Source organism: Equus caballus, chromosome 5 (genome assembly GCF_041296265.1).
Source record: "Equus caballus isolate H_3958 breed thoroughbred chromosome 5, TB-T2T, whole genome shotgun sequence".
Taxonomy (NCBI): Eukaryota; Metazoa; Chordata; class Mammalia; order Perissodactyla; family Equidae; genus Equus; species Equus caballus.
Window position 1 is genome coordinate 40,849,607 of NC_091688.1, and position 27,076 is coordinate 40,876,682.

A 27,076-nucleotide genomic window follows, 5' to 3' on the forward strand; every position below is an offset into this window, starting at 1 on the left:
TTATGGGGGAAAAGAGCGGGAGTGAAAGGAAAGGGGTTGTACTGGAAGGACATTTAACTCCCTCAGGAAGGGAAAAGTCATCATGTCTGCTTGGCAATCCACGATTCAGTAATTAAAAAAAGAAAATCCTTGTATTTGTCAGGCCTACGTTTGGTTATTTTTCAAAGCAATTTTCTATGTTATGCGCAATTCTGTGAGATGAGGAGAAAAATACTGTTGAGGAAACCAACGCTCAGAAAGGCCAAGCGGGCAAAACCCAGGTTTCTGGAACCGTGCTTAATGGACCTTATTCAGGCCACGACCCTTGGGGGAATAGAGTCAGTCCTAGAGGTGAGATCTTAGGTGGACGTCCAGAAGCGGTAAAATCCAAGCTCCAAGTCGGGAGAGGCCCCAGACTTGGAAAGGATTTGGGCTTCCCGAGAAAGACCAGTTATCACAGGGAACGGTGATAAAGCGGCGACACAGAAAGTCCTTTGTCCCGGAGCGGGAGTTACCCGCGGAGGGGGCGGGGGCAGCTTTGGACAGAAGGGGACCTCAGCGCGGCTCGGGCTGGCTAGGATGTGCGGTGGTGTCTCGCGGGGAGCTCGACCCCCGCCCCCACAGTGAAGGACACGCCTCGCCCCGCCCAGAGCCCCTCCAGGGGCCACCGCCCAGCGAGGCCCTGTCCGGGCTGCCGGACCCCGGGCTCAGCCCTGGGCGGCCCCCGCTGCAGTGCCCCCCCCAGTCCGCCCGGGGCGCTGTGGCTGCAGCTGGTCCGGAGGGGGCGACGAAGCCTTGGGGAGGGGAGAGGTGGGGAGGGGAGGGGAGGGGAGGGGAGAGGGGAGGGTTGGAGGCGCCGGAGCCGAGCCGGGCCGGCCGGGCGGGCGGGGAGGAGGAGGAGCCGGGGCGGGCTGGCGGGCGGCCGGGTGGCGGCGGCGGCATGGCGGAGCCGAGCGGGGCCGAGACGAGGCCCCCCATTCGGGTCACCGTCAAGACCCCCAAAGACAAGGAGGAAATTGTGATCTGCGATCGAGCCTCGGTCAAGGAGGTAGTACGGGTGGCGGGGGTGGGGGGGGGAGCGCGGAGGAGGGGTCTGCGAAGAGAGTGGGGGTGGCTCCGAGATGGTGGGGTGTCCGGGAGAGCCAGGGAGAGGAGGGCGGGGGCCCAGCAGGCACTCGGAGGAGCGGGAGGGAAGGAGAGGAGGGTTGGGGGCGTCCTGCGAGGGTAATCTGGGGGAGCGTGGCGCGTGTTGGGGAAGGCAGGCCGGGGTTTGCCTTGTGGCCTGGGCTGGGGGCGTGGTGGAGAGTGGGGAGGAGACACCTTGCACGGGAAAGGGGGAAGGACCCTGGGTTTCAGGGGAGTGTGCGTCCCGGTTACTGGTGGGGTCTGAGGCAGAGTTGGGGCCGGGCAAGGTGCTGAGCCTGGAGAGCGGGCGAGGGGCGCAGGCGGAGAGCTCCGAGCACCCACTGTGTGGCTCTGAGAACGCCCGTGCGTTCCCTGACGCCCGGGCGGTGGGGGGAGGATTCCCTCTGCCTAGATCCTTCCTGCTGTTTCCCATCGAGGTGGTTACATTTGGTTCTGAGCCCCTCTGGGATTTACACAGTGTGCAGTAGATGCTCAATAAAAATATGTTGAATGAGTGAATGAGGGGATATTGCCTGTGTTCACCACCCGCCTGTGACTGCTCCAGAATTTCACATAGGCGGGGCTTGAGATAGGCCCTCTGGTTGGAAGGGAGGGATCTGGAAGCTGCCTTTGCTTAGCAAGTGCACTGTTTTTACTTAGACTGTATGTTTTGTTTTGTTTTGGGAGGGGCTGATAGATTTGAGGAGTCTAACTCTCCCCAAGCCAGTCTTTAGTGCCATCGCTGACGCCCCCCCCCAACCCCATAAAATGACTACAGTCCAGAATTTAAATCCTTTTCCCTGCAAAGTTGAATTCTCAATCATCCCTAACTGAGAGGCAGTGTGTTTGATTCAGAGCCTCTGCTTTGGCGTCAAGAACTGAGTTCCAGTGTGCCCAGGGCAAGTTACCTAACTGCACTGATCCTCAGTTTTCTCATCTTTAAAATGGAGATAATAATTAATATGTCTCTCATGGTACTTAGACTTAACTCGTGAACAGTTAGTGATCTGTTTATTGTAGTTGTTACAAGAACGCTGGGAATAAAGGGAGGAGAGAGATTTGGAGCCTGAGAAGAGAATATTGAAGGGAGACAAGGCCTGGGTCCAAGGCTGTTGAAGGAGCTGGGATGCAGAGAGCTGTCCAGGCAGTACCCTCACGGGGTGGAGGGACTGAAGAGGGAGTGGCAGAGAACAGCAAGGGCTTTTTAGGGTGAGACACCCTGGGGTAGAGCTGAGAGGAGAGCCTCTCACTGGTCCATTTCCTTGGCTGACAAAGGAGCTGCTTATTGCAGCTGGAGGGATGGTGTTGAGACTGCAGAAACGACTTCCCTGGACTAGAGTTGGGAGCAAGGGAATGCAGAGGCTTTTGAAGAAGAGGCCGAGTGTCTGGTGGGCGGAGCCCAGGCAGCCTCCGCAGTGACCTCTGACTCTTGATCACAGTTCAAAGAGGAAATCTCCAGGAGGTTTAAGGCTCAGCAGGATCAGCTGGTCCTGATCTTCGCAGGCAAGATCCTCAAGGATGGGGACACACTGAACCAGCATGGGATCAAGGATGGGCTCACTGTTCATCTGGTCATCAAAACCCCTCAGAAGTAAGTGCAGGAGAGGAGCACGTCCAACTTCTGACTGGGCCTTTTTTCCCCAACTGATACTTTCTCACCCATCACTCAGCTGTACTTTAAGGGCCTATGTCAAGGCCTAGGAAGGTGGCTCTTGGATGGGTTGCCAGGCAGCCCTGTGGTCTCCCCTGCAGGGGAAGGGAACCTGACTTACCTCTCCTAGAATGCCCTGAAGACAGATGGTACTAGCTCCTCCCTCCCTCTGTCTGGTTTACTAACTATTCCCCAGCACCACCCCACCCCCCTTCAGGGTTGCGTAGGAGGTGGCCTGGGTTAGGGCAGTAGCTGCCCAGCAGACTCAAGGTCCTTGTCTTCCCCCTTCTTGTGATCACTTCAACTAAGACTTTTCTTTCTCTGTCCTCAGGGCTCAAGATCCAGCTGCTGCCACTGCTTCTTCCCCCTCCACTCCAGACCCTGCCTCAGCACCCTCCACCACACCTGCTTCACCCGCCACCCCTGCCCAGCCCTCCACCTCTGGCAGTGCCACTTCAGATGCTGGCAGTGGAAGCCGGAGGAGCAGTGGGGGAGGTCCCTCCCCAGGGGCTGGGGAGGCACCTCCCAGTGCTACTGCATCCATACTCTGTAAGCCCTTAGGGAGGAGGGCACAGTCCTGTTTTGGGCTAGGGAGTGGGGGAGAGCCAAGAGGAGGCAGAAACAGGTCCCTCTTCCTGGTCTGATGGGAATAGGGGACCCCTGGACATAGGGTTCCAGACACTGGTACTTGAACCAAGCAGGGGAAGAAACCAGTCTCTGAGGGCTTCTCAGAGGAAAGGAGCATGGCTAAATGTTGACAGTGAGGGGAGAAATGGGGCTGGGAATGTGGGGAACCCTGGGTGAGGATATTGGAGTTTGGGGAAAAAGTGGGTCCAACAGTATCTAGTTGGGAAATATTTATTTATTCATTCAACAGGCCATCACTAGTTGTCCTCTCTGTGCTCAGTATTATGCCCAGCTCTCAGCCTCTGCCATCAAAGAGGTCTCAGTCTAGTAGGCTCACATCTCTTTGCCAGCAGTGGATCAGGTCTGGGGCTGTGGGAATGATATTGGGAAAGGTACATGTGAGAAGCAAAGGGGGCCTATCATGGAAATTGGAATTCAGTGCCTCTGGCCAGGTGAGGGAAGGGCTCTTGCAGCAGACTATGACCCTGCCCCCTCCCCACAGCTGGCTTTGGGGGCATCTTGGGCCTGGGCAGCCTGGGCCTGGGCTCTGCCAACTTCATGGAGCTGCAACAGCAGATGCAGAGGCAACTGATGTCCAATCCCGAGATGCTGTCACAGATCATGGAGAACCCCCTGGTCCAGGACATGATGTCTAACCCTGACCTGATGCGTCACATGATCATGGCCAACCCTCAGATGCAGCAGCTGATGGAGCGGAACCCTGAGATCAGCCACATGCTCAACAACCCCGAGCTCATGAGGCAGGTGAGTCTGAGAGAAGGTCGGAGGGGTGGGGAGGTGGAGGACACCTGGCCCCCAGCCTTGCCCTGCCTGGCCTTTTCCCACCTTGTCCTCCCGTGAATTGTTCATTCATTCATTCAGCAGCCATGTTTTGTACACTGGGGGTACAGTGATGAAAAGAATACTTTCCAGGAACAACTTGTATCAAAGGGAAGTGGGACAAGTAAGCAGGCAATTATAATGCAGTGGGGTTGATGCTATCATAGAAATAGTCACAGGGTCCCCTAGGAACACAGAAAAGGGCCCCTGACTCTACCCTGGGGCTCACAGGAGGCCTCCTAGAGGAAGTGTCACCCAAGCTGAGACCCAAAGAAGGAAGAATGAACCGGAGGAAATAAGAAGAGTATTCAAGGCCGAGGGACAGCAAGTGCAAAGGCTTGGGAGTAAAAGACAGTAGGGTCTTCAAGGAGTATTGTGGCTGGGCAGGGCTGGGTGGGTGAGGGAGACCCAGGGGAGGCAGTTTTGTGTTGGTTTTTGGGAGCTCCATCCCATGGCCCAATCCACCGGGGCAAAAGGATAGACAATCTAGTCTAGTGCTAGATTTTCTAGAAGATAAGTTCCATAAGAGCAAGGATTTGCAAGTGTTTTGTTTACTGTCTAGAACAGTGCCTGTTGCATAGTAGTCACTCAATACTTATGGAGTGGATGAATTATAAGATAAGAGATCAGAGTCTTGTCTTAGACATAAAGGTGTCTTAGAAGAGGCAAGTGTGGAGCAAATTTGGGAAGAAGGACAGGAGGCATTCCAAGTTGGATGAGGACAAGAAGTAGCTATGCCCATTTTTTCTATCATGCACTGCTGTCTGTCCCCTGGGGTTGACACAGGCTACCCTTTATTGAGGGTGAGCCACTGGCTCCAAAGAGAAAACCCCCATCCTCAGTGTTTGTCAGGATTCAGTCAGGCCAAAGACCTGGGGCTGTGGATTAGAGGCTGTTGGTAACATTGTCCCAGCTTGAATCCTTTCCCTTCCCAACTTGTGGTCATTTACCGGGAACCACAGTATGGTCTTGATCAGACAGACCAACCTGGCTTTGAAACCTGGCTTTGCTACTACCTGGCTGTGTGTTGCCCAGGCTGTGAGTCTCTGAGCCTATTTTCTCATCTGCGGAATAGTGACGGAAATACCTACCAGGGATGGTTATTGTGGGGATTAAATGACTTGATCTCTGTAAATTGCTTAGCCCAGTGCTTGTATGTAGTATGTAGATGTTAATTTTCTCTTCTGCCTCGCCTTTTTTGTGTTCTTTCTTGCTCAGTTTCCTTGTGCTCCCTGACACTTCTGAGGACCCCCTGAACCTGAGGGAGGAAGCTTTTGCCCTCACCCTAACTGGGATCGTTGTTCCCCACTAGAAAAAGCCAACCAGAATATACACAGGGAGGCAAGGTTGGAGCCAAGATGGCAGACAGTGGAGGAAGGAAGTCCAGTTGACCCTACTCCCTGCCGCTGTGGGGCAGTTCCTGGGCCCTGGCCCTGATGCAGACCCCTTCCTCAGGGCCCACCTTTTTCCAAGCTTGGTGCTCCCCTGGTTCCAGGGCTGATTCTGTCTCTCCCTTCTCCACCAGACGATGGAGCTTGCTCGGAATCCAGCCATGATGCAGGAGATGATGCGGAACCAGGACCGGGCCCTGAGCAACCTGGAGAGCATCCCCGGAGGGTACAATGCCCTCCGCCGCATGTACACGGATATCCAGGAGCCCATGTTCAGTGCTGCCCGGGAACAGGTGGGGCCAGGGGCAGGGGCAGTGGGAGGGCTGTCTGGGCTCGGGATTCCCTACCCCTAGACCCAGGGCAAGCCTGGGGTGCTGCCCGCTCCTCTTTCCTTCCCCAGCCTCCCGAGAGAGGGCCATGGCTTGAGAGCGGTTCTTATAGTGCAGAGCCAGGGATGGTCGAACTTGGCGTGGGACTGAGGCAATAGGACAGAAGGCAGCGGAGGTCCCCAGGGAAGTGGATGAGGCATAGTGTCCAAGGGGTTTGACATTATACTAACAAACTTCTTGCACCAGGGGCTCAAAGGTTGTGAGGCAGGTCTCAGGTCAAACAGCTGAGCCTAGCACAGTGTGTCTCAATTGTGGTCCATGGATCACCTGCATCAGAATCACCTGGGGAGGTTGTTAATAGTGAGATTCCTGATCCCCACCTTTGAGCTGCTTACTGAATCAATCTCTGGGATCAGGCCCTGGGAATATGCGCTTTTAAAAATGCTTTATGAATTCTTTCCAAATGGACAAAAAGTAGAGATAAAAATATAGCATTCTTTTGTACCCATGTTGCCCTAACATGTTACCATATAGTTTCAGTGCCTTTTTTGGTTCTTTTTTAAAATTTAATTTACATTGAATACATTATACATTCACATATTTCAAAATTCAAAAGGTACACAAATAAACAAAAGGGTATTAAAAAAATGGAAAGATATACAAAAGGGATCCTTCTATTTCTGTCTCCCACCCACCTCTTTTCTATCCCAGAAGTAACGAATATAGTTAGCATTTTGCTTTTTTCCCTAAACATATTTAATATTTGCAAACAGCACATTACAGATAGCATGGCAGCCTCCCCCATCTTATACCTCCCTCCCTCTCCAGGGCTAACTACCACTCTGACGTTGTTGTTTCGCATTTTGATTCTTTTATTACCTGTGTATGTATCCATAAATAATCAATAGTATTGTTTTGCATATTTTTCAACATTTAGAAGTGGTATCATGCTGTTCATTTAATTTTTAACTTGCTTTTAAAAAACATTTTTGATTGAAGAATAATGTAGTGACAGAAAGGTGCACATATAAGTGTACAGCTTGATGGATTTTCACAAACTGAGCACACCCCCTAACCAGCGCCCAGGTGGGACGGTGGGCTCTCACATGGCTTTTCCCTTGTGGAAAGGAAAAGGCGCCATATTCTGAGTGACACCATATTCCGTGCTATCCCAATCGATTCCTTGTTCGTGCTGTCTCTGTCCTACACCAGCTCTCCACAAATGAGTGTGTGTCTGGCTGACTCTACTCAGTCCCACTGGTCTGTTTGTCTATCCCTGTGATGGTACCATATTGTCTTAATGAAGTCTGGGCATCTGGTAGAGTGAATCCCCCGCCTTATTCTTCAACATCATCATCAAGTAGTTGAGAAAGGCTTCTAACAAGCACTCCAGCTAACTCTGATGCACATGAAGGTGTGAGAACCACTGGTTTAGATAAAAGAACATAGCATGTGGCATCAAAAAACCTGGGTTCAAAAACCTGTTCCACCATTTTGTAGTGGTGATTTTTTTTTTAAAGATTTAATTTTTTTCCTTTTTCTCCCCAAAGCCCCCTGGTACATAGTTGTATATTTTTAGTTGTGGGTCCTTCTAGTTGTGGCATATGGGATGCCGCCTCAACATGGCCCAACGAGCAGTGCCATGTCCACACCCAGGATGGGAACCAGTGAAACCCTGGGCTGCTGAAGTGGAGTGTGCGAACTTAACCACTTGGCGACGGGGCTGGCCCCTATAGTGGTGATTTTAAGCGTGTTGCTTAACCTCTCTAACTCTTAGCTTCCTCATTTTCGAAATGGAGACAATATATTATAGCAATGCTTCTTAATCATTTTGGTCTCAAGATCCCTTTATACCCTTAAAAATTACTGAGGGCCTTAAAGAGCTTTTGTTTTTATGGGTTAGATCTATCGATATTCACTGTATCTGAAGTTAAAACAAATTTTTAAAAATATTTACTTATTAACTCATTTAAAAATAACAATAAATCCAATACACATGAACATAAATAGCATTGTTTTGAAAAGTAACTTTATTTTCCAGAACAAAACTTTAGAGGAAAGAATGGCCTTGTTTGATATTTTTGCAGGTCTCTTTAATGTCTGGCTTACTACCAGACAGCAGGATTCTCAGATCCGCTTCTGCCTTAAGTTTGTTGCGGTGTCACACGTTGTGTAGCCTTTGGAAAACTCCACTGAATACTCATGAGAGAATGAGAGAGAAAAGGCAAATAACATCTTAGAATTATAAAAGTAGTTTAAAACCTTGCAGGAGTCCTAGGACCACACTTTGAGAACTAGTGTGTTAAATGGATATTGTAAACATGAGAATGAATATGTCAGACACACAGTAGGTGCTCAATCAGTGGCAGCTGGTAGCCCTATAGGGAGCTGAGGAAAAGTGATTCGGTCCTTAGGGTGCACCAGGAAGAGCAAAGCGAGGTCCAGAATTAGGTGGGGTTGGGTGCAAGGCAAGTTATGAGAACAGGGAATCTGAAACAGGGTCAAAGACCGAAATTGTGGTGCATGAGTCCTGGCCTGCAAGCCCCGTGATCTGAACAGGCATCTCGTAGGGCAAAGGAACCACAGCTCAGAGCAGGAGAGTCCTTGGTCAGCCCAGGTCCCCATGACCCACTTTGAATAAACAGGAAAAGTGACTGGATGTGAAACCCCATGGTGGGGATGGGCTGAGGCTGCTCACGTACTGCCTGCTTAGGTCAGGACCACTTAGGAACTCAGGGGAAGGAGGCTGAGCAAAGGAAATAGAGTCTGGGACTCCCTCAGCAAGCACCCCCTGGACAGAGCTCTTTCCCGGGTGCTGGCAGATCCAGATGGAGGAGGTTCAGGTGCCACCTTGGGCATTACACCAGATGATGGGGCACAGACATTGAGATGATCCTGGGTGACACAGTGGGAAGCCTGGTGCTGAGGGGGACTGCTTAGCTGCAGCAGCCAGTCTGAGGAGATAAGCTAGGGGGAGGGAGGGGAAGGAGGAGAAGAGCTGGGGAGGGCATGCTCAGCCAGAGATGTGCTCCACTAAGGGGCTCCATTGGTGCACCTAGATGGATGGGATGCCGCTCAAGGGACCTGGGGAGGGAGGTAGAGGGTTCTGGGGAGTTAGTATTGGGCCAAGGTGGCTAGAAAAGGGGAAGCTAGAGGCAGACGAGGATTGAAGTAGAGAGCCAGGTCCCATCAAGCCGGCCGTTACTTATTGAGCACCCACTAGTGTCAGCGAAGGGAGGGGATACAAAGGCGAACCAGACATTGTCTCTGCCCTTTAAGAACTGAGGAAAACAAATCCCTCACTACACACTGGGAAAGCTGTGTGTAAAATACTGTGGGGCACAGAGGAAAACTAGAGACTGAATATTTAGAGGCACCAGGGGAGATGGAAAGCTTCCAGTTATCTGAGCAGTTCAGTTGTCCAGTCATTAACCTCAGCCAGTTCCCACCCTGCAGGACGAGGGTGGAGCTGCCCCTTGTGGGGCCAAAAATTGAGCTGAGGATCTCCAGGGTCTTAGCTCTCTGTCCCTTCCAAGGTCTTAGCTCTCTCTCCCTTTCCTGGGGAAGGGGAGGCTGTTAGGTGAGAGGAAAGAAAGGGCCTAGCCCTTGTCCCTGATTTGTTTCAGTCCTTAACCCAAAACCTTTCCCTCCTCCCAGTTTGGCAACAATCCCTTCTCTTCCCTGGCCGGGAACTCCGACAGCTCGTCCTCCCAGCCTCTGCGGACTGAGAATCGAGAGCCCCTCCCTAACCCCTGGAGCCCCTCGCCCCCCACCTCCCAGGCCCCCGGGTCCGGTGGGGAGGGCACCGGAGGATCGGGGACCAGCCAGGTGCACCCGACAGTCTCGAACCCCTTTGGGATCAATGCGGCTAGCCTGGGGTCAGGTATGTCCTAGGGTGGAAGGAGCTTAGTGGGGTCACCAGGGCAGTCCCTCTGCCCCAGGACTGAATGGGGTTCACACAGCTCCAGAATATTGAAGACAGAGGTGAGACTGTATTGAAGCCACAGAGGGGGCTCTGCAGCCTGGGGTAGTGGCTCCACCCCTCAGAGGGTGAGGGTGGTTCTAGCTGTGTCCTGATGTCCCTGGGAGTGACTTAAGTAATGGCTCATGAATAAATCAGGCCCCACCTCCTAAGCTCTTTCAGCACCGCTGGCACTATCCAGTGTAAATGGGTCAGACTGGGGAGGGGGGTGTGGGAGAGGAATCAGGGCAGACCTGGGGACAGGCAGATGTGAGGCTAGAGGAGAGGGATGTGCAGAGCTGCCACGTACAGAAGTACAGATTACACACTGCACAACCCTGGGGGATGCTCCATTTATCTGGACTATGACTGTACGTATGACCCTGGGGATGTCTTTGGTAGATGCCCTGATTTCTTTGTACCCTTGGGGACATCTTGGTTGGGAAAATCCCTTCCCCTCTATGTGCTTTAGTTCCCTTATTTATAAAATAAGGGACTTGAACCTGATCCATGGTTTTAAAATTGTACTTCTGAGTCCTGGGGGGTCTGGACCATCTCCGGGATGAGGGAGCACCAAACAGGGGAGGTTCCAGGCTTCCTGCCCCAGCTCCACCCAGACCATTGACATACTTGGTGTCTGAGTGAGATTTGGTTTGAGGAGAAGGTCTCTGCCGCTAAGACAAGTTTGAAAACCATTGATCTAGGTGATCTTTAGTTAAGTCCTTTCCAACTCTGACGTTATCCGAGCTTGTGGCTGGAACAGTCCAGAGGGGCAGGAATCAGACCCAGTTTCCAACTGCCTTGTCCTTAGCAGAGTTGATGGGAAAGGGGCCAGGCCAAGGCAGAGTAAAATGACCTTGGAGTCAGGAGAGACGTGGACCCAGGTCCAGGCGCTTAGGTGCCCATTTTACTGTTGTTTTTCTGAGTTTTGTAACCTTTTGGGGTCTGAAGTAAGGTAGATTGAAGTGAGGCAGTTGGTTTCCATCTGGACCCCTTTTCTCCTGTTTTGTTTGTTTTTTTCTCCTCGTCCTAGGGATGTTCAACAGCCCGGAAATGCAGGCCCTCCTCCAGCAGATCTCTGAGAACCCGCAGCTGATGCAGAATGTGATCTCAGCCCCCTACATGCGCAGCATGATGCAGACGCTTGCGCAGAACCCCGACTTTGCTGCTCAGGTATGGAACTGGCACACCGGGAAATGTTGGGGGCAGTTGCTTGTGGTCAGAACACTCTGGAGCCAGACTGCCTGGGTTTGTTTCCCATCTCTGCCACTCTGCCACTGTGTAAGCTCAGCAAGTTCTTTAACCTCCCAGTTCCTCATCTGTGAGACGGTAATAACAGTAGTTGCTGCCTCATAGAGTGGTGAGGATTAAATGAATGAGTACATACGAAGTGCAGGAACGTGGCATGGCAGGTAGTAAGCCCTGTGCACTTGGAAATGTTAGCTGTCATCATCATCAGACCCAGCGCTGAGCAGCCTGGCTCCTGAAACTCATCATTGCCCGAAGTATAGTTCCATTTCCTCTCACTGTCCCACTTAGGCCTTCAGGATACTTTGAGATCCTTGGAAAAGCTGGCCAGATTTCCTACAGTGGTAGGGGTGCCGAGGGAGACTGAGGCTGTGGGGGAATTCTCAGGGTGGGTAGGCCCAGGCCTCCCCCTACTCCCTTCACCCTGGCAGATGATGGTGAACGTGCCACTCTTCGCGGGGAACCCCCAGCTGCAGGAGCAGCTCCGCCTGCAGCTCCCAGTCTTCCTGCAGCAGGTGAGTGAGCAGTCTGGAAGGGCAGAGGTGGAGGGCAATGGATGGACCCTGCACCCAATACATGGAACTTAAGGGAGGGGACAGAGCTCGGCCCTGGACTCAGGGTTTAGGCTGCCCTCTTGTCTCCTGCCATCTCCGGGTACCTTTCTCTGCTCGTTTCCCACCAGATGCAGAACCCGGAGTCGCTCTCCATCCTTACCAATCCCCGCGCCATGCAGGCTTTGCTGCAGATCCAGCAGGGACTGCAGACCTTGCAGACCGAGGCCCCTGGGCTGGTACCCAGGTGAGGGTTGGGGGCAGGTGGGCAGCAAAGTTCTGGCTACTCCTCCCCTTCGACCCCTCCCTCTGCCACTCTCTGAGCAGCCATTGTGTCTCTGAGGGTCTGTTTTCCTGTTTCTTCCAACCACTTTTCTTTCTGGATCTCATGTTCCCATCCCTTTCTCAGAGGCCATCTCCCACCTCTTGGTCTCTCCTGCCTGCAGCCTTGGCTCCTTTGGTATGTCCCGGACCCCAGCACCCTCGGCAGGCAGCAACACTGGGTCTGCACCTGAGGCCCCCACCTCCTCGCCAGCCCCGCCAGCCACATCTTCTCCAACAGGGGCTTCCAGTGCTCAGCAGCAGCTCATGCAACAGATGATCCAGCTTTTGGCTGGAAGTGGAAACTCACAGGTACGTGGGGCAGCGGGGCTGGCAGTGGGCCCACCACTTCCATCCTGGTGGTGTCAAGCCCTGTGGAATGGAGAAAGCAGAGCAGGCTTTGGTGTCAGCCAGACCTGGCTTTAGATCCTAGTCTGCCACTCTCTAGCCTTGGGCAAGTTACCAGTCTTCCCAAAGTTCAGTTTCCACAGCTGTAAAAAGCGGATGAGAATAGAAGTAGCACTTACCATGTGCTGGAGTTGTTCTATGTGCCTTCTGTGTGTGAGTTCATTTACTTTATTCCTCACAACAGTCTTGTGAGGAAGCTATTACTATTATTTCTGTGTTACAAAAGGGGAAAACTAAGCCCCAGAGAGGTTAAGTGTCTTGCTCAGAGTCACATAGCTAGGAAGTAGTGGAGGCAAGATTCAAACCGTGGCATGCTAGCTCCAGAATTTACACTTTAACCACTATGTTATACCACTTCTGCTTATATCAAAGGATTGTTTTGATGATTAAAGCAGTCTCCGTCTCTGCGACTGGAGAGGAGGGTTCTGGGAGGTGAGGTGACTGGAGCCCTGGGCCACAAGTCAAGGCCAGAGGCTTTGGGGAGGAGCAGGGATGACCTCGGGTGAGCCCCTCACCCTCTCTCTGGCCTCCATGACTCATCAGGGAAAAGCCTTTCGACAGAAATGGAAGTGCCCAGCTTTGTGCATGGCCCTGAGAGAGCTGGACCACGTGATCGCCAAGGCCCAGTCCAGCTTCCACTCTGTGGCCTGAGGAGTAGGACACCAAGCCCTGGCGAGGGCTTTTGTACCGCATGTCGGGGGCCTCCGTGACTCACTTGCTCTGTGGCCCTTGGCAGGTCCTTTCCTTCTCTGGATCGTGCTGTCCCCCATCAGCGGCCAGGTGGCCTGAGATTGCTGGCCTCCTTCCAGCTTTTGAGTCCTCTGTTCCTGATCTGGGCTAGTGCTTCTTAAACATCCCTTGGGAAAACATTCCCTGGAGATGTTTATAGGAGTGTCAAAAATTACAGGCCTTCTCATTTGTAAATAACTGTCTTTGTTGATTGGTTAAACAAAATTGAACAGGTACTTTCTTCCCTGGAGCCCTTCTCTGACCTTTTACTATGGCTACATGTGTGATGACTGCTGGGAGGGGGTTTGGAAGTAGTGTTCAACATGCGTCTTATCAACCACAGAGCATTTGGCTTTTGGAGTGCCTGTTAACATCTCTGGAGTATTGATAGAAAGTAGTTAGGAATATAGGCAGATCTAGGCCTGTTACTTTGAAATTTTAAGAAAGACACCCCCACCTTATTATTACACAGTCGTTTAGTGACTTGGGACGCAGGCTCCTCAGCTCCTGTTTGCAGCTCACCCCTCCCTGCCCCACTGGCTGACTTTGAGGATGCTTGAGAAGACCTTCTGGTCTTCTCTCCATTATAAACCCCCAGATCCAGATAGGCCTCCCAAGGTTGGTCCTGTGCCCACTTCACAAGACCTGTCCCCTCCAGGTGCAGATGCCAGAAGTGCGATTTCAGCAGCAGCTGGAGCAGCTCAACTCCATGGGCTTCATCAATCGTGAGGCCAACCTGCAGGCCCTGATTGCCACGGGAGGGGACATCAACGCAGCTATCGAGAGACTCCTGGGCTCTCAGCTCTCCTAATCCCCGGGCCCATGCCTCCTGCCTCTCCCTTCCCTGGATGCCAGCATTTGGTTCCTCTGTCAGCCCCCACCCGCTGCAGCTTGTCATCCCTTCCGTCTTCTCCCTTGTCCTGTCCAGACCGCAGGGTGACTTTAGAGGCATGGGCCCCGGCCCCGCAGCTCTGTCTGAGAATTTTGGCTTTACTTCTCATCTCTTACAGAATCTTCTCTCCTGGTCCTGCTTGAACAGAGCTATTGACACCATTTTCACAGTTTTGTTGATTGGCCCCACCTCCATGCCCCAAACCACCTTTTGCAATCTTCATACTTGTCGGTGGCAGTGCAGAGTTGAAGGAGGAGCCGGCTCTCTGGTTTACTGGAACAGGATCTTCCATCTGTCCCACTAGGGTTTTGCTTGTCTTATGTTTGCTTTGGGTAACTCTCTCCCCTCTTTCTCTCCCCTCATCCCCTCCCGCCTCCACTTAACCAACGCTAGGATCTCATTCTCTGAAGGGGGGGGCGGGGCAGGCTGTGATTTTCCTCCTCACCCCCTATTCTGGTCACTTCGTTCAGCACTTTTTCATGGGGTCTGTTGGGACTTCCAGGAGGAGGAAGATGCCTGTTCTCCTTGTCTGAAGGGGAATATGAGACACAGTCCTCTGGACAGGGAATTAACAAGCCTTGGACCAGCCCGATGGAGACGGGTGCAGCAGAGAAGGGACTGCGGTTCCCTGGAGGAAGGGAATGGGGAAAGCAGCCTGAGTAAACAGCTTGCAAGTTGGGATTGACTGTTAGTGTGAAGGCACTAAGAGCTCTTTTAGGCAGGGGAGTCCAGGCTCAGGCCTAACAGAGGACACTTAGAGATGCTAATGGAACTTGAGTTGAAGAAAGGGGCTCGATGAAGCTAAGTGATATGGCTCCAAGGGGTCATACTGGCTCCGTTTCCTCAAACACATGCTTATATACACACTCACACATTTCCATGAGCCCAGGACCTGCCTTTGTCCCCAAGTACCAGTGATTTGAGCCCCCCACCTCAAAAGACGTGAAGGGGATTGGGGTCTTTCTCAGCAGTGGGTATGTGTGTGGGTGGGTGGGTGCATGCACGCACACACGCGTGCACCTGCATGTGAGCTGAGTAGGAGAGTGGATTCTTTCTTGATCTCTAGTTCAGAGCTCTCTCCCACCAGAGAGAAGTAAGCAAAGGGGCCAGTCTAGGGCAGGAATACACACAGCCCAGAGAGCTAGGTCCTAAGTAACCCAAGGATGCTTGGTTACCCAAGGGTAGTGTGGGAACCCCTTCTGAAGCTGCCAGGGCAGTGACCAGCACCCTTATCACCCCTCCCCTCGTTGCTTTCAGGAAATAGTAGAGGGGTCTTTCCCTTCAGGGTCCCTGGCCTTTGGCATCCTAGTCCCTGCCTTTTGAATTCTTCATTAATTCCCTCCAGGCCAGAAAGTTCTATTTGAGGAGGGAAAGGAGAGGGTGGCAATGATGCCTTTGATCTGGAATTGGACATGGCTCTGTTGGAGCACAGAGAAGGCTCATGTCACCTCCTCTCTCTGCTACTTAGCCGAGCTGCTTGGAGGACCCATGGAGGCAAGAGGAACAGAATTTTCTCCAAGTGGGAAAGGGTCCCAAGCAATCCAGAGAGGATGTCTGTGACTTTCCCTCCCTACCTCCCCCAACTCCCACACTGGCCTTTGTAAATAAATGGCGTGGTCTTTGTTGTGAGGGTGTCTTGGTGTTTGTTTTCTGGGGGAGATGAGGCTGGCTGAAGACAACCTCCTGGTTTTACAGGGTTTTTATAAAATGGCGTCTAGAGGCATTTGAAGTTGGGTTCAGTTACCACAGGTATTATAAAACATTGAAGGTTAAGAGATAACTGGTCATGGGAATATTTGTAACCCATGGTTTAGGAATGGGAAGAATTGCATTCTTCCATTCCCCATCCCCAGACCATAAGATATCAGCTCCGCCCCCACACACACACTCCCCCTTAGGTCAGGGCTGGGAGAGGAATATATGAAAGGGTAAGGACACCTAGCGGCAACAGCACACCTGGTGCCTAGGTTGTGGTTTCTAATACCATCTTCATTAAAAGGAACCTCATCTCCTTGGATTCTAGCACTGGGGCTGGAAATATACAAGATGTGCAAGGAGCATCTTGTAGTGCCAGAAAGTAAGGAATTGATAAAAAAAAAAAAACCCACAGGGATGGAGGTGTGTCAAAGGGACACAGGAGCCAATGGAAAGAGCTCCCAATGACCAAAGGCAGAACAATTTGAGCAAGAAGATAAAGTATATAGGATTATAACCCAAAGTATAAAGTAAATGTCCGTGAATCTGTACTGATACAAATAGATAGTTGAACAAGTAAATAAATGGGTGAGAAGAGACGAATCTGTGCAGAAAAATTCCAAATAATTTATGTAAATATTCTGCCCTCAAGGATATGGAATATACTCCCCACTCCTCAAGTGTGGGCCGCACATGTCCTTCTTCCCAAGAGAGTACAACGTGGAAAGGGAGCAGGGCGGGGAGTGACTTTAGAGCGCAGGAATGCTACCTCCACCAGGCTATCAAGGTCAATTATAAATCACGTTGACAGTATGTACTCTTGTGATGACGTGATGAAAGCAGCATTTTACCTCTGTTTTCTTCCTCCCTGAAACTCATAACCCCGCTCTAATCATGAGAAAAACACCAGACAAATCCCAATAGAGGGACATTCTACAAAATACCTAACCAGTACTCCTCAAAACTGTCAAGGTCATCAAGCAAAGAGAGTCTAAAAACTGTCACAGTCAAGAGGAGCCTAAGGAGACCTGACAACTAAATGTAATGTAGCGTCCTGGATGGGATCCTGGAACAGAAGAAGTATATTAAGTAAAAACTAAAGAAATCTGAATAAGTGGGGCCAGCCTGGTGGCGCAGCGGTTAAGTTCGCATGTTCTGCTTCAGCGGCCCAGGGTTCACCAGTTCGGATCCCAGGTGCGGACATGGCACTGCTTGGAAAGCCATGCTGTGGTAGGCGTCCCACATGTAAAGTAGAGGAAGATGAGCACGGATGTTAGCTCAGGGCCAGTCTTCCTCAGCAAAAAGAAGAGGATTGGCAGCAGATGTTAGCTCAGGGCTAATCTTCCTTAAAAACAAACAAATAAATAAAGAGTAATACCTTCTATTAAGAAATCTGAATGTAGACTTTAGTTAATAATAGTGTATCAGTAGCGGTTCATTAATTGTAACTAATGTACTAATGTAAGATGTTAATGATAGGGGAAACTGGGTGTAGGGTATATAGGAACTCTCTTTACTATGTTCACAATTTTCCTATAAATCTAAAATTGTTCAAAATAAAAAGTTTAAGGGGCCGGCCCAGTGGCATAGCAGTTAAGTTCACACGTTCCACTTCAGTGGCCCAGGGTTCTCAGGTTTGGATCCCAGGTGTGGACCTACGCACCATCAAGCCACACTGTGGCAGGCATCCCACATATAAAGTAGAGGAAGATGGGCACGGATGTTAGCTCAGGGCCAGTCTCCCTCAGCAAAAAGAGGACGATTGGCAGCAGTTAGCTCAGGGCTAATCTTCCTCCAAAAAATAAATAAAAATAAAAAGTTTAAGACAAAACGAGAAAAAATAGAATATACAGAGCATAGTATGTGCACATATTATGTTTAAATCCTAATATATAGATTTAAATCCTAATATATAAGTAATTTTATTAAATGTAAATGGATTAAATGCTTCAATTAAAAGTCAAAGATTGGGGCCGGCCCTTGTCTGAGTGGTTAAGTTTGCACGCTCTGCTTCGGTGGCTCGGGGTTTCACCGGTTCGGATCCTGGGCGCAAACATGGCAACGCTCATCGGGTCATGCTGAGGCGGCATCCCACATACCACAACTAGAAGGACCCACAACTAAAAATATACAACTGTGTACCAGGGGGCTTTGGGGAGAAAAAGGAAAAGTAAAATCTTAAAAAAAAAAGTCAAAGATTGTCAGGCTGGATGAATAAAATAGAAATCTAACTCCAAGGACCTGAAGATCCCATACACGGGAGGCCATAATGTGAGCCTGCAGGACAGCCCAATCCACACCCCAGCCTGGGATCCCTCAGCACATAGACTCAGGACCCCGAGGCCAAGCCCAGGAGGCCCTAGTCCACTGGTGGCTTCTTGTGAAAGGAGGTGAGGGCACTGAGCCGTCCCGGAGGCTGAGCAGGGGCTAAGACACCCAGGGGCTGGAAGAGGCATTCACAAGGCCCATGGTGGGTGGCTCCCAGGCCAGCTGCCACATGGGGAGGAACAGCCTTCCCTGCAGAGACCTCGCCACCTCCTGGGTCATCCCTGCCTGCAGAGCGATGGGGGAAGAGGGATAGGGCCCAGCCTCAGAAGAGAAGCTGGTGTCCCAGAGGGCCGTGGCAAGGGGCTGGCTTCCATCACTCCCTTTTAAATGAAACATTCTGAATTCCCCATGGGTTGGGCTGAGGGTAAGGGCAACAGCCTAACTATATGTTGACCACAAGACGTTTATAGAACATAGGAAAACAGAAGGATTGAAAGTAAAAGTCTGGAAAAAGACAAACTAGAAATACAAACCCGAAGGAAACTAGGATAGCTGTGTTAATAACAGACCAGATAGAATTTCAGGCAGAAAGTAACACTAAGAGATAAAGAGGATTAATTCATAATGATAAAAGGTAACATTCACCAGGAAAATATAATAATCCTAAGTATGCATCTAATAACATGGCCTCAATATATAAAAAGAGAAAAAATGAGAGCACTGCAAAGAGACTTAGAAAAACTCTCAGTCATAGATTTGAATGCACTTCTCTCTGTAGTTGATAGAATAGGCAGGGAAAAATATCAACAGAGATTAACACATATCATTAATTCTAAGATACAGATTTTTTTTCACATTTTAACATCTCTGAAAGGAGGATTTTTAAAATACATGTAGCTGTTGGTGTCCTGGAATTGAGTCATAATTTAAATGGCAGCATTTAAAAACTTGGGTGATAAATAAAGTAACAGTGTGTTATGGGTTGGATCACGTCCCTCTAAAATTTGTGTGTTGAAGTCCTAACCCCCAGTACCTCAGAATGTGACCTTATCTAGAAAGAGGGCGGTTGCAGATGCAATTAGCTAAGATGAGGTCACACTGGGGTAGGGTGGGCCCTTAATCCAATCAGGCTGGTGCCCTTATAAAAAGGGAAAATTTGGACACAGACAGGCACACAGGGAGAATGTCATGTGAAGATGAAAGCAGAGATTGGGGTGATGCTTGTACAAGCCAAGAAACACCAAAGATGACCAGCAAACACCCAATGTGAGGGAGAGGCCTGGCACAGGTTCTTCCTCCAGCCCTCAGAAGGAACCAGCCCTGCCAGCACCTTGGCCTTGGACTTCCAACCTCCAGAACTATGAGGCCACAAATTTCTGCTGTTTAAGCCACCTGGTTCGTGGTGCTGTGTTAAGGCAGCGCTAGCAAACAAACACAAGACGCATCTTAGGTTTCGTGAAATACAATGTATGTAATGCTGCATCCAATAAAGTATAGACTATATATATTTTCCAAGCATACATGGAATATTTACAAAAATTAAATGTATACTGAGAAATACAGCAATTTTCAATGAATTTTAAAGAACAGAAATAATACAAAGTATGATCTCCAATCATAATGTGGTTTTCTAGAACTCAAGAAGATTTTTGAAAATAAGGAAATATACTACTAAGTAAACCATAGGTCAAAACATAAATAATAATGTAAATTATAAAATATTTTTAAGCTAAACTATCAAAAAATTACCTGTCAAAACTGATGGAATGCAGTTAAAGCAGTATGTAGAGGAAAGTTTGTAGCCTTAAAGCATATATTAGAAAAGAAGAAAGTAGGCAGGCCCAGTGGCATGGTGCTTAAGTTTGTGCGCTCTGCTTCAGTGGCCCACGGTTCACAGGTTTGGGTCCTGGGCGCAGACCTATGCACGACTCATCAAGCCATGCTGTGGCAGCATCCCATATACAAAATAGAGGAAGATTGGCACAGATGTTAGCTCAGGGACAATCTTCCTCAAGTGAAAAAAGGAAGATTGGCAACAGATGTTGGCTCAGGGCCAATCTTCCTTACCCCAAAAAGAAAAAGAAAGAAAAGAAAAGAAAAAAGGGTAAAAAGTAATGAGTTAAGTAACCAAAGACTGTAGAAGGATGGAAAAATAAATAGAAAAGCAAAAACTAATGAAATAAAAAAGAAACACAACGAATCATGTATCTGATAAGGGATTAATATCCAGAATATACAGAGAACACCTAAAACTCAACAATGATAAAACATACAAACTGATTCAAAAATGGGCAAAGGACTTGAATAGATATTTCTCTAAAGAAAATATACAAATGGCTAACAAGCACAAGAAAAGATGACTAATCATTAGGGAAATGCAAATCAAAACTACAATGGGGGCAGGCCTGGTGACACAGCGATTAAGTGCACATGTTCTGCTTCAGCGGCCCGGGGCTCGCTGGTTCAGATCCTAGGTGCGGACATGGCACCACTTGGAAAGCCATGCTGTGGCAGGCATCCCACATAAAAAGTAGAGGAGGATGGGCACGGATGTTAGCTCAGGGCCAACATTCCTCAGCAAAAAGAGGAGGATTGGCAGCAGACGTTAGCTCAGGGCTAATCTTCCTCAAAAAAAAAAAAAAACTACAATGAGTTACCACCTCACACCCATTACTATGGTTACTATGAAAACAACAGAAAAATATTGGTGAAGATGTGGAAAAATTGGAACCCTATGCACAATCAGTAGGAAAGTAAATTGGTTCAACGGCTGTGGAAAGAAGTATGGTGGCGTTTCCACAAGAAAATTAAAAATAGAACTACCATATGATCCAGCAATTCCATTTCTGAGTATACACCCAAAAGAATTGAAAGCAAGGTCTTAAAGAGATATTTGTACACCTGTGTTTGTAGCAGCATTAGTCACAACAGCTAAAATGGAGAAGCAACCCAAGTGTCCACTGATGGCCCAATGAATAAGCAAAATGTGTTGTATACATACAATGGAATATTATTTAGCCTTAGAAAAGGAGGGAAATTCTGCAATATGCTGCAACATGGATGAACCTGAAGAACGTGATAAGCGAAATAAGCTAGTCACAAAAAAGACAAATACTGTATATTGAATGAGATACTTAGAGTAGTCAAAATTATAAAGACAGAAAGTATAATGGTGTTTGCCAAGGGGTGGGGGGAGGGAAAAATGGAGAGTTATTGTTTAATGGGCATAGAATTTCAGTTTTACAGGATGAAAAGTATTCTGGAGAGGGATGATGGTGATGGTCGTACAACAACATGAATGTATTTAATATCACCGAACTATGCACTTAGAAATGGTTCAGACAGGGGGCCGGCCCCATGGCCAAGTGGTTAAGTTGCTGTGCTCTGATTTGGTGGCCCAGGGTTTCACCAGTTCAGATCCTGGGAACGACATGGCACCACTCATCTGGCCACGCTGAGGTGGCGTCCCACATGCCACAACTAGAAGGACCTACAGCTAAAATATGCAACTATGTACTGGGGGGCTTTGGGGAGAAAAAGGAAAAAAAAGGTTGGCAACAGATCTTAGCTCAGGTGCTAATCTTTAGGGAAAAAAAAGGTTAAGATAGTAAATTTTATGTCGTATATTTTACCACAATAAAAGAATTTTTAAATTAATGAAATAAAAAATAAACATAACAAAGCTAACAGAGAGATACAAAAGAATATATGTATGATTTCACATATATAAAATTCTAAAATGGGCAAAATTAAACTTTACTTTCTTTTTTTTTGAGGAAGATTAGCCCTGAGCTAACATCTGCTGCCAATCCTCCTCTTTTTGCTGATGAAGACTGGCCCTGAGCTAACATGCATGCTCATCTTCCTCTACCTTATATGTGGGACGCCTACCACAGCATGGCTTGACAAGCTGTGTTAGGTCCGCACCCGGGATCTGAACCAGCGAACCCTGGGCCACTGAAGTGGAACGTGCGAACTTAACCACTGCACCACTGGGCTGGCCCGTAAATTTTACTTTTTAAGGATGGTTATCTAGAAGGAAAATCTGTAATGCCAAGCAAGGAAGTGATTACCGTAAAAGTCACCATAGTGATGACCTCTATGGGAGGTAAGAAGTTGTGATTAGGTCCAGGAGGACACAGGAGATAATTCAGGAGTATTGATTATGTTCTATGTCTTGACCTGGAGCAGTGGTTACTATAATTTCTCAAACTGAGCATTTATTTAATTTATGTTTTAGTTTGACTTACGGAAAAGTTGCAAAAATAGTACAGACAGTTCCCATACATTCTTCACCCAGCTTCTCCTTTGGTTAATATCTTGCATAACCATAGTACAATTATCAAAACTAATTAACGTTGATATAATGATAGTAGGTCAACTACAGACTTTATTTGAATTTTACCGCTTTGTCCACTAATGGCTTTTTTCTGTTGCAGGATCCAATCCATCACATCGCACTTAATTATCATCTCTCCTTAGTTTCCTTTAATATTGTCACGGTGCCCTCAGTCTTTCCAAAGTCTTTCAGAGCCTTGGCACTTTTGAGGAGTACTCGTCAATTATTTTGTACAATGTCCCTCAATTTGGGTTTGTCTGATATTTTCTTACCCTTAGATAGAGGTGGGACATTTTGACAAGCATGCCACAGAAGATGAACCTTCTCAGCTCATCGTATCAGGGTACACAATGTCGATATGGTTTATTATTGGTAATGTCAACTTTGATGACTTAGTTATAAGCGTATGGTGTCTGCTGGGTTTTCCTCTGTAAAATTATTATTTTTACCTATATAATTAATTTATCTTGAGGGAGATACTTTGAGACTATGCAAATATCCTTTCTCTTCAAATTTTCACCCACTAATTTCACCGTCCACTGTTGAGCCTTGCTGCAACAATTATGCCACTGGTGTTTTAATGGAGGTTTTCTATTTCCCTCATTCCTTCAAGAATTGCTAGTTGCAGTTCTTCTGCAAGGAAGAGCTGTCCTTTCTCCCCATTTGTGTGCTTATTTTGATGCACTTTACTGTAACACACTTTTCAAGCACACGTGGAACATTTACAAAAATTAAATATATTCTGGGAACTACAACAAATCTCAGTGAATTATAGTAGTTGCCGTCGTGGTGCCCTGCCCAGATTCCCTTTACCGGGCCATACACCCATTCTCAGCCACTTAGGGGTGATGCTAACAGCTCACAGATAGCCCGTTCCCCAGAGAATGGCCCTCAGTCAACAGGGGGCTGTTTTGCTGGAGAAGTTACACCATCCCCTAACCTTGGGCAGCCAAAAATAATTGAGTGACGTGGACTTACAAAAGGCCAATCCCTTGCCTCAACAGTGCGACCAATTTTGTGATGTCGCTCATCCTCTAGAGCTCCCGGGATCAGGCTGAGGCCGACTCTCACAGAGACCGCATCCTTGCTTGGCTTTCTTCCCCTGCCCTCTCCGGCTTCCCTCTCTCCCATTCCTTCTCCTGAGAGCACTCTCTCTATAAATTGCTTGCACAAGAACCGCCATCTCAAGCTCAGCTTCTAGGGAACCTGACCTAAGACAGTTATAGTTCCTGATCTCTGAATTCCTTCTGAATTATTATTGTGTATGTGAGGAAGGGGGAGGGGTTGGGGGCTCCGGGGGGAAAGGGCCCCTTTTCTCCTTTACTCAGGATGAGAAAAGTGAAATGGCAACATAAATATGGGATGTGGCCTTAAACTGATATATCTACTGAAAAAAAATCAGGAAAGAAAGATAAAAACCTGGAATCATCAGGCTCATACATACCATTCACAAAAATAAAGTTTGCTTTATTTACAAGCTGAGAGATTACACTCTCTGTTCTCCTGGCTTCTGCCCAAATCTTCCCCAGGCGTGCCCCCAGGAGCCCCTTGCACCCGTTGCTCACTAACAGAGCCCGGGACTGGGCCATTCTCCTTTGGGTCCCTCCTTTTTTCGGGGTCCAAAGCCTTCTTTTCCTCCACCGACTTCTTCCTCCTGCGGCAGCAGCTACACAAGTATTGACGCAACTCGGCCAAACTCCAGCGGGACGACTGGGTCTTGAGAGTGAGTATGCTCGAGCTACTTTCCAAGGTGTTCAAGTGCTCCTTTTGCCTCAGTTGGCAGGTTCTTGAGTATGGGTATTGCTTCCGTCTCATCCTAGGAGATCGCAGAGAAGCAGAGGACTCCTCTGCCTCGTCGTCCTCATCCTCCTCATCTTCCTCCTTCACCTTGTTTCTCCTCATCCGGACAATGGCAGCCTTGTTCCGCTTTGGCCTCTTGGACTGAGCAAGTTTGGGATCTTCTTCCTTGGGGAGTCCGAGAGCAAGGAATGAAGTGTGCTCTCCACTGACCCATCCCGTTATATATGGGACTTTGCGTCTGAGTGGGGGAAGTAAGGCAGAGAAGGACTGAGATCAGAGGGAAAGCTGAAGCCAAGCACCCACCTGTGTGTGAGTACAGAGTGGACAGCACAAATGATGAAAGACTGCCTCACTTGGAACAGACACTCACTTAAAATTACTAAAGAGAAGTTACGAAGCAGTATCTGCAAAGGATGCACAGCATATTCGGAATGCATTAGAAGAGAGCTCATCATCTTGAAAGGATCCTAATGCAAATTCTTCGGTTAAATAAAGACTCATTTTAGAAGGCATAAAATAACTCTCTAATTTATCTGTTCTAGAAATCGTGGTTGTTCATATTTGGGAATGATGGACATGTGTCTTATCTAGATTGTAGTGACGGTTTCACGAGTATGTATATATATATGTCAAAACATCAAATTGCTTACTTTAAATATGTGCAGTTTATTGTGTGTCAATTATAGCTCAGTAACAAAAAACACGGCTGGCATTTAAACCCTCCGTCAAATAAACAAATAAAAAGTTCATATATCAAGTGTGTTTAACAGCACATAAATGTTGAAAGGATATCATGGAGGACTAATAAAAATGGGGTAGCTAACTGGGAGGCAGTTCTGTGTGTGAGGTCTCGAGTTAGACACACTGAGCTCAAACTCTGTCATCTCTGCTTCGTACTTCTGTGATCTTGGGAGAGTTTTTAACTGGCCTATGCCACAGTTTCTTCACCCAAAAAATGGGGATAATAATAGTATCTACCTTATAGGATTGTTATGAGGTTTAAATCAGATATAAGTTCTTCTAACAATGGCATGTAGTACGTGCTCAATAAATATAAGTTGTGGTTACTATTATTGTTGATATTTTTTTCTGGAAGGAGTAAATTTGAGCCACATTTAGTAAGAATGGGAATTGGAAGGCTGTAGAGAAGATATGGAAGGTTGCCACGGGACATCTTAGGGGAGGTCAGTGAGCTAAAATGCCCATATGGTGGTAGAGCAAGGTGTGCAAGCCCCCAGAGGAGGGAGGGTGCAGAGTGGGGTACTCACGCTGGTCAAGTCCTGGCTCCCTTGGTAGCCTAGGTCATCAGTGAAGCTGTAGATGGATGTCAAGGATACATCAAAGTTGTTCAAGGAGGGACTTTCTGCCCCTGAGGCTCCCCAGGCTTCTTTGGTCTCCTAGGGGGAGAAGAAGGAGAGGTCAGTTAGGAGTGGAGCAGCTCCCACCAAGCAGAACTTCAGATACCTCCCTGCCCTGGCTCCTGCCTGTGACCCATCCCTCCCTCTTACCTTGAGAGTTGAAGATAAAGACACATTATCTTTCTTCTTCATTACCATACAGTTCTATGATCACTAATGTGATGAGACTCTGGGGTGTCCCCTCCCTCCCTCACCACACACTCACAATTCTTTAGTCCCCATGTTCTCACAGAAGTGGTTGTCATAGCAATAGGAGGGTGGGGTCTCATGCCCATAGGTTCAAGGAGGGCGCCTCTGAGGGGTGTGAGAGGGCTCACGCGTGCACACACACATACACCTCCTTCTTCACTTTTCAGCAAGAGGAGGCTGGATATGCTCCACTCCCTCCCCCGCAACCCCTATCAGGGCTAATAGAAAGAAGACTGGCATTAAAAAGAGAGGCTGTGGTCAAATTCTGAAAATGGGACAAAACTCCAAAGGGCATCAAGATATGGCAGATGTAGATTCTGGAATCCTTCTTGGAATTTGCACGTGCTGGAGAGAAATTTGGCACGAAACAGAAAATAGTCCACCATCAACTTCAGGTGATCGGGTCTGTCTGAATTTTCAAGGGATCCAAGGACTTATAATGGACCCTTCAGTGTCTGTTTCAAGAGCCTGAGCTCTGTCTGAGCCTTCTCTCCCCTTTCTCCTCCCATCCTCTCAGTGTGGGGAGGCAGTAGCCACGGTTCTGTCTTCCACACATTTCTCTTCTCTCTCCACACTCTCCCTGGGAGAAGATCATTTGGTTTAGTCTGCACACATTTATTGATCAAATGCAACGCTGCAATCCATGATCCTTGATAGGATCCTAGGTTTTATTTTTTAAAGTCATAAAGGGAATTATGGGGAAAATTGAATATGGACTGTGTATCAGAAAATAGTATTATATCAATGTCAAAACTTCCTGGGTATGATAATGTTATTGCGGTTCTGGAAAAGAATGTGCTTGTCCTTGGGAGATACATGCTGAAGTACACAGGGGTGGAGTGTCATGATATGTAAATTTACTCTCAAGTGGTTAAAAATATATATATGTGAATGTGTAGTATATATGAATAATATATACACATATTAATTTATGCAGACAGAATAAAGCAAATGGGCAAAATGTTAGCAGCTGGTAAATCTAAGTGAAAGGTATACAGGTATTAATGGAACCATTCTTTCAAGTTTCTATGGGTTTGAAGTTTTTCAAAATAAAAAATAGTATGTGGGGCACTTATTGACCACCTACTGTATGCTAGGCAATGTTCTTGGCTCTTGTAATCTGGCCTTTTTTTCCCCAGCCTCCTGTCTGTTTCCAGCCAAACCTGGCTGCTTCATGGTCAGCAGCAGTGCTGTTCTCCCACCACAGCTCAGTTCTGCTCAACGACTATTTTTAGGGTAGCCATTCAACAAACTCAAGGTTGTCTCTGCCCTCTGGATGCTCACAATCTAGTGAGGAGACAGACTTGGCAACAAC

At 48.3% G+C, this 27,076-nt stretch overlaps 2 protein-coding genes across 3 annotated transcripts; one reads left to right on the forward strand and one right to left on the reverse strand.

The window, feature by feature from the left end:
• The first annotated feature begins 788 nt into the window (after positions 1 to 788).
• On the forward strand, positions 789 to 15,681 carry UBQLN4 (ubiquilin 4). Of its 2 annotated transcripts, none has more exons than XM_014739735.3 (11): positions 789 to 1,027; positions 2,544 to 2,695; positions 3,087 to 3,304; positions 3,885 to 4,147; positions 5,748 to 5,906; positions 9,600 to 9,825; positions 10,937 to 11,076; positions 11,583 to 11,666; positions 11,834 to 11,949; positions 12,149 to 12,335; positions 13,819 to 15,681. In XM_014739735.3, exons 1-11 carry the CDS (start codon positions 920 to 922, stop codon positions 13,969 to 13,971), a joined length of 1,806 nt encoding a protein of 601 aa, XP_014595221.2. In that variant the 5' UTR covers positions 789 to 919; the 3' UTR covers positions 13,972 to 15,681. The 2 variants fall into 2 exon arrangements, 1 of the variants encoding a protein (XP_014595221.2); XR_002808035.2 differs by having other exon boundaries at positions 835 to 1,027; positions 12,112 to 12,335.
• Positions 15,682 to 23,795: 8,114 nt separating this feature from the next.
• LOC102150551 (uncharacterized) lies at positions 23,796 to 25,792 on the reverse strand. Its single transcript, XM_005610235.3, has 3 exons — positions 25,663 to 25,792; positions 25,423 to 25,551; positions 23,796 to 24,319 (listed from the first exon to the last, which is right to left on the reverse strand). Exons 1-3 carry the CDS (start codon positions 25,708 to 25,710, stop codon positions 23,822 to 23,824), a joined length of 675 nt encoding a protein of 224 aa, XP_005610292.2. The 5' UTR covers positions 25,711 to 25,792; the 3' UTR covers positions 23,796 to 23,821.
• Positions 25,793 to 27,076: the final 1,284 nt, after the last annotated feature.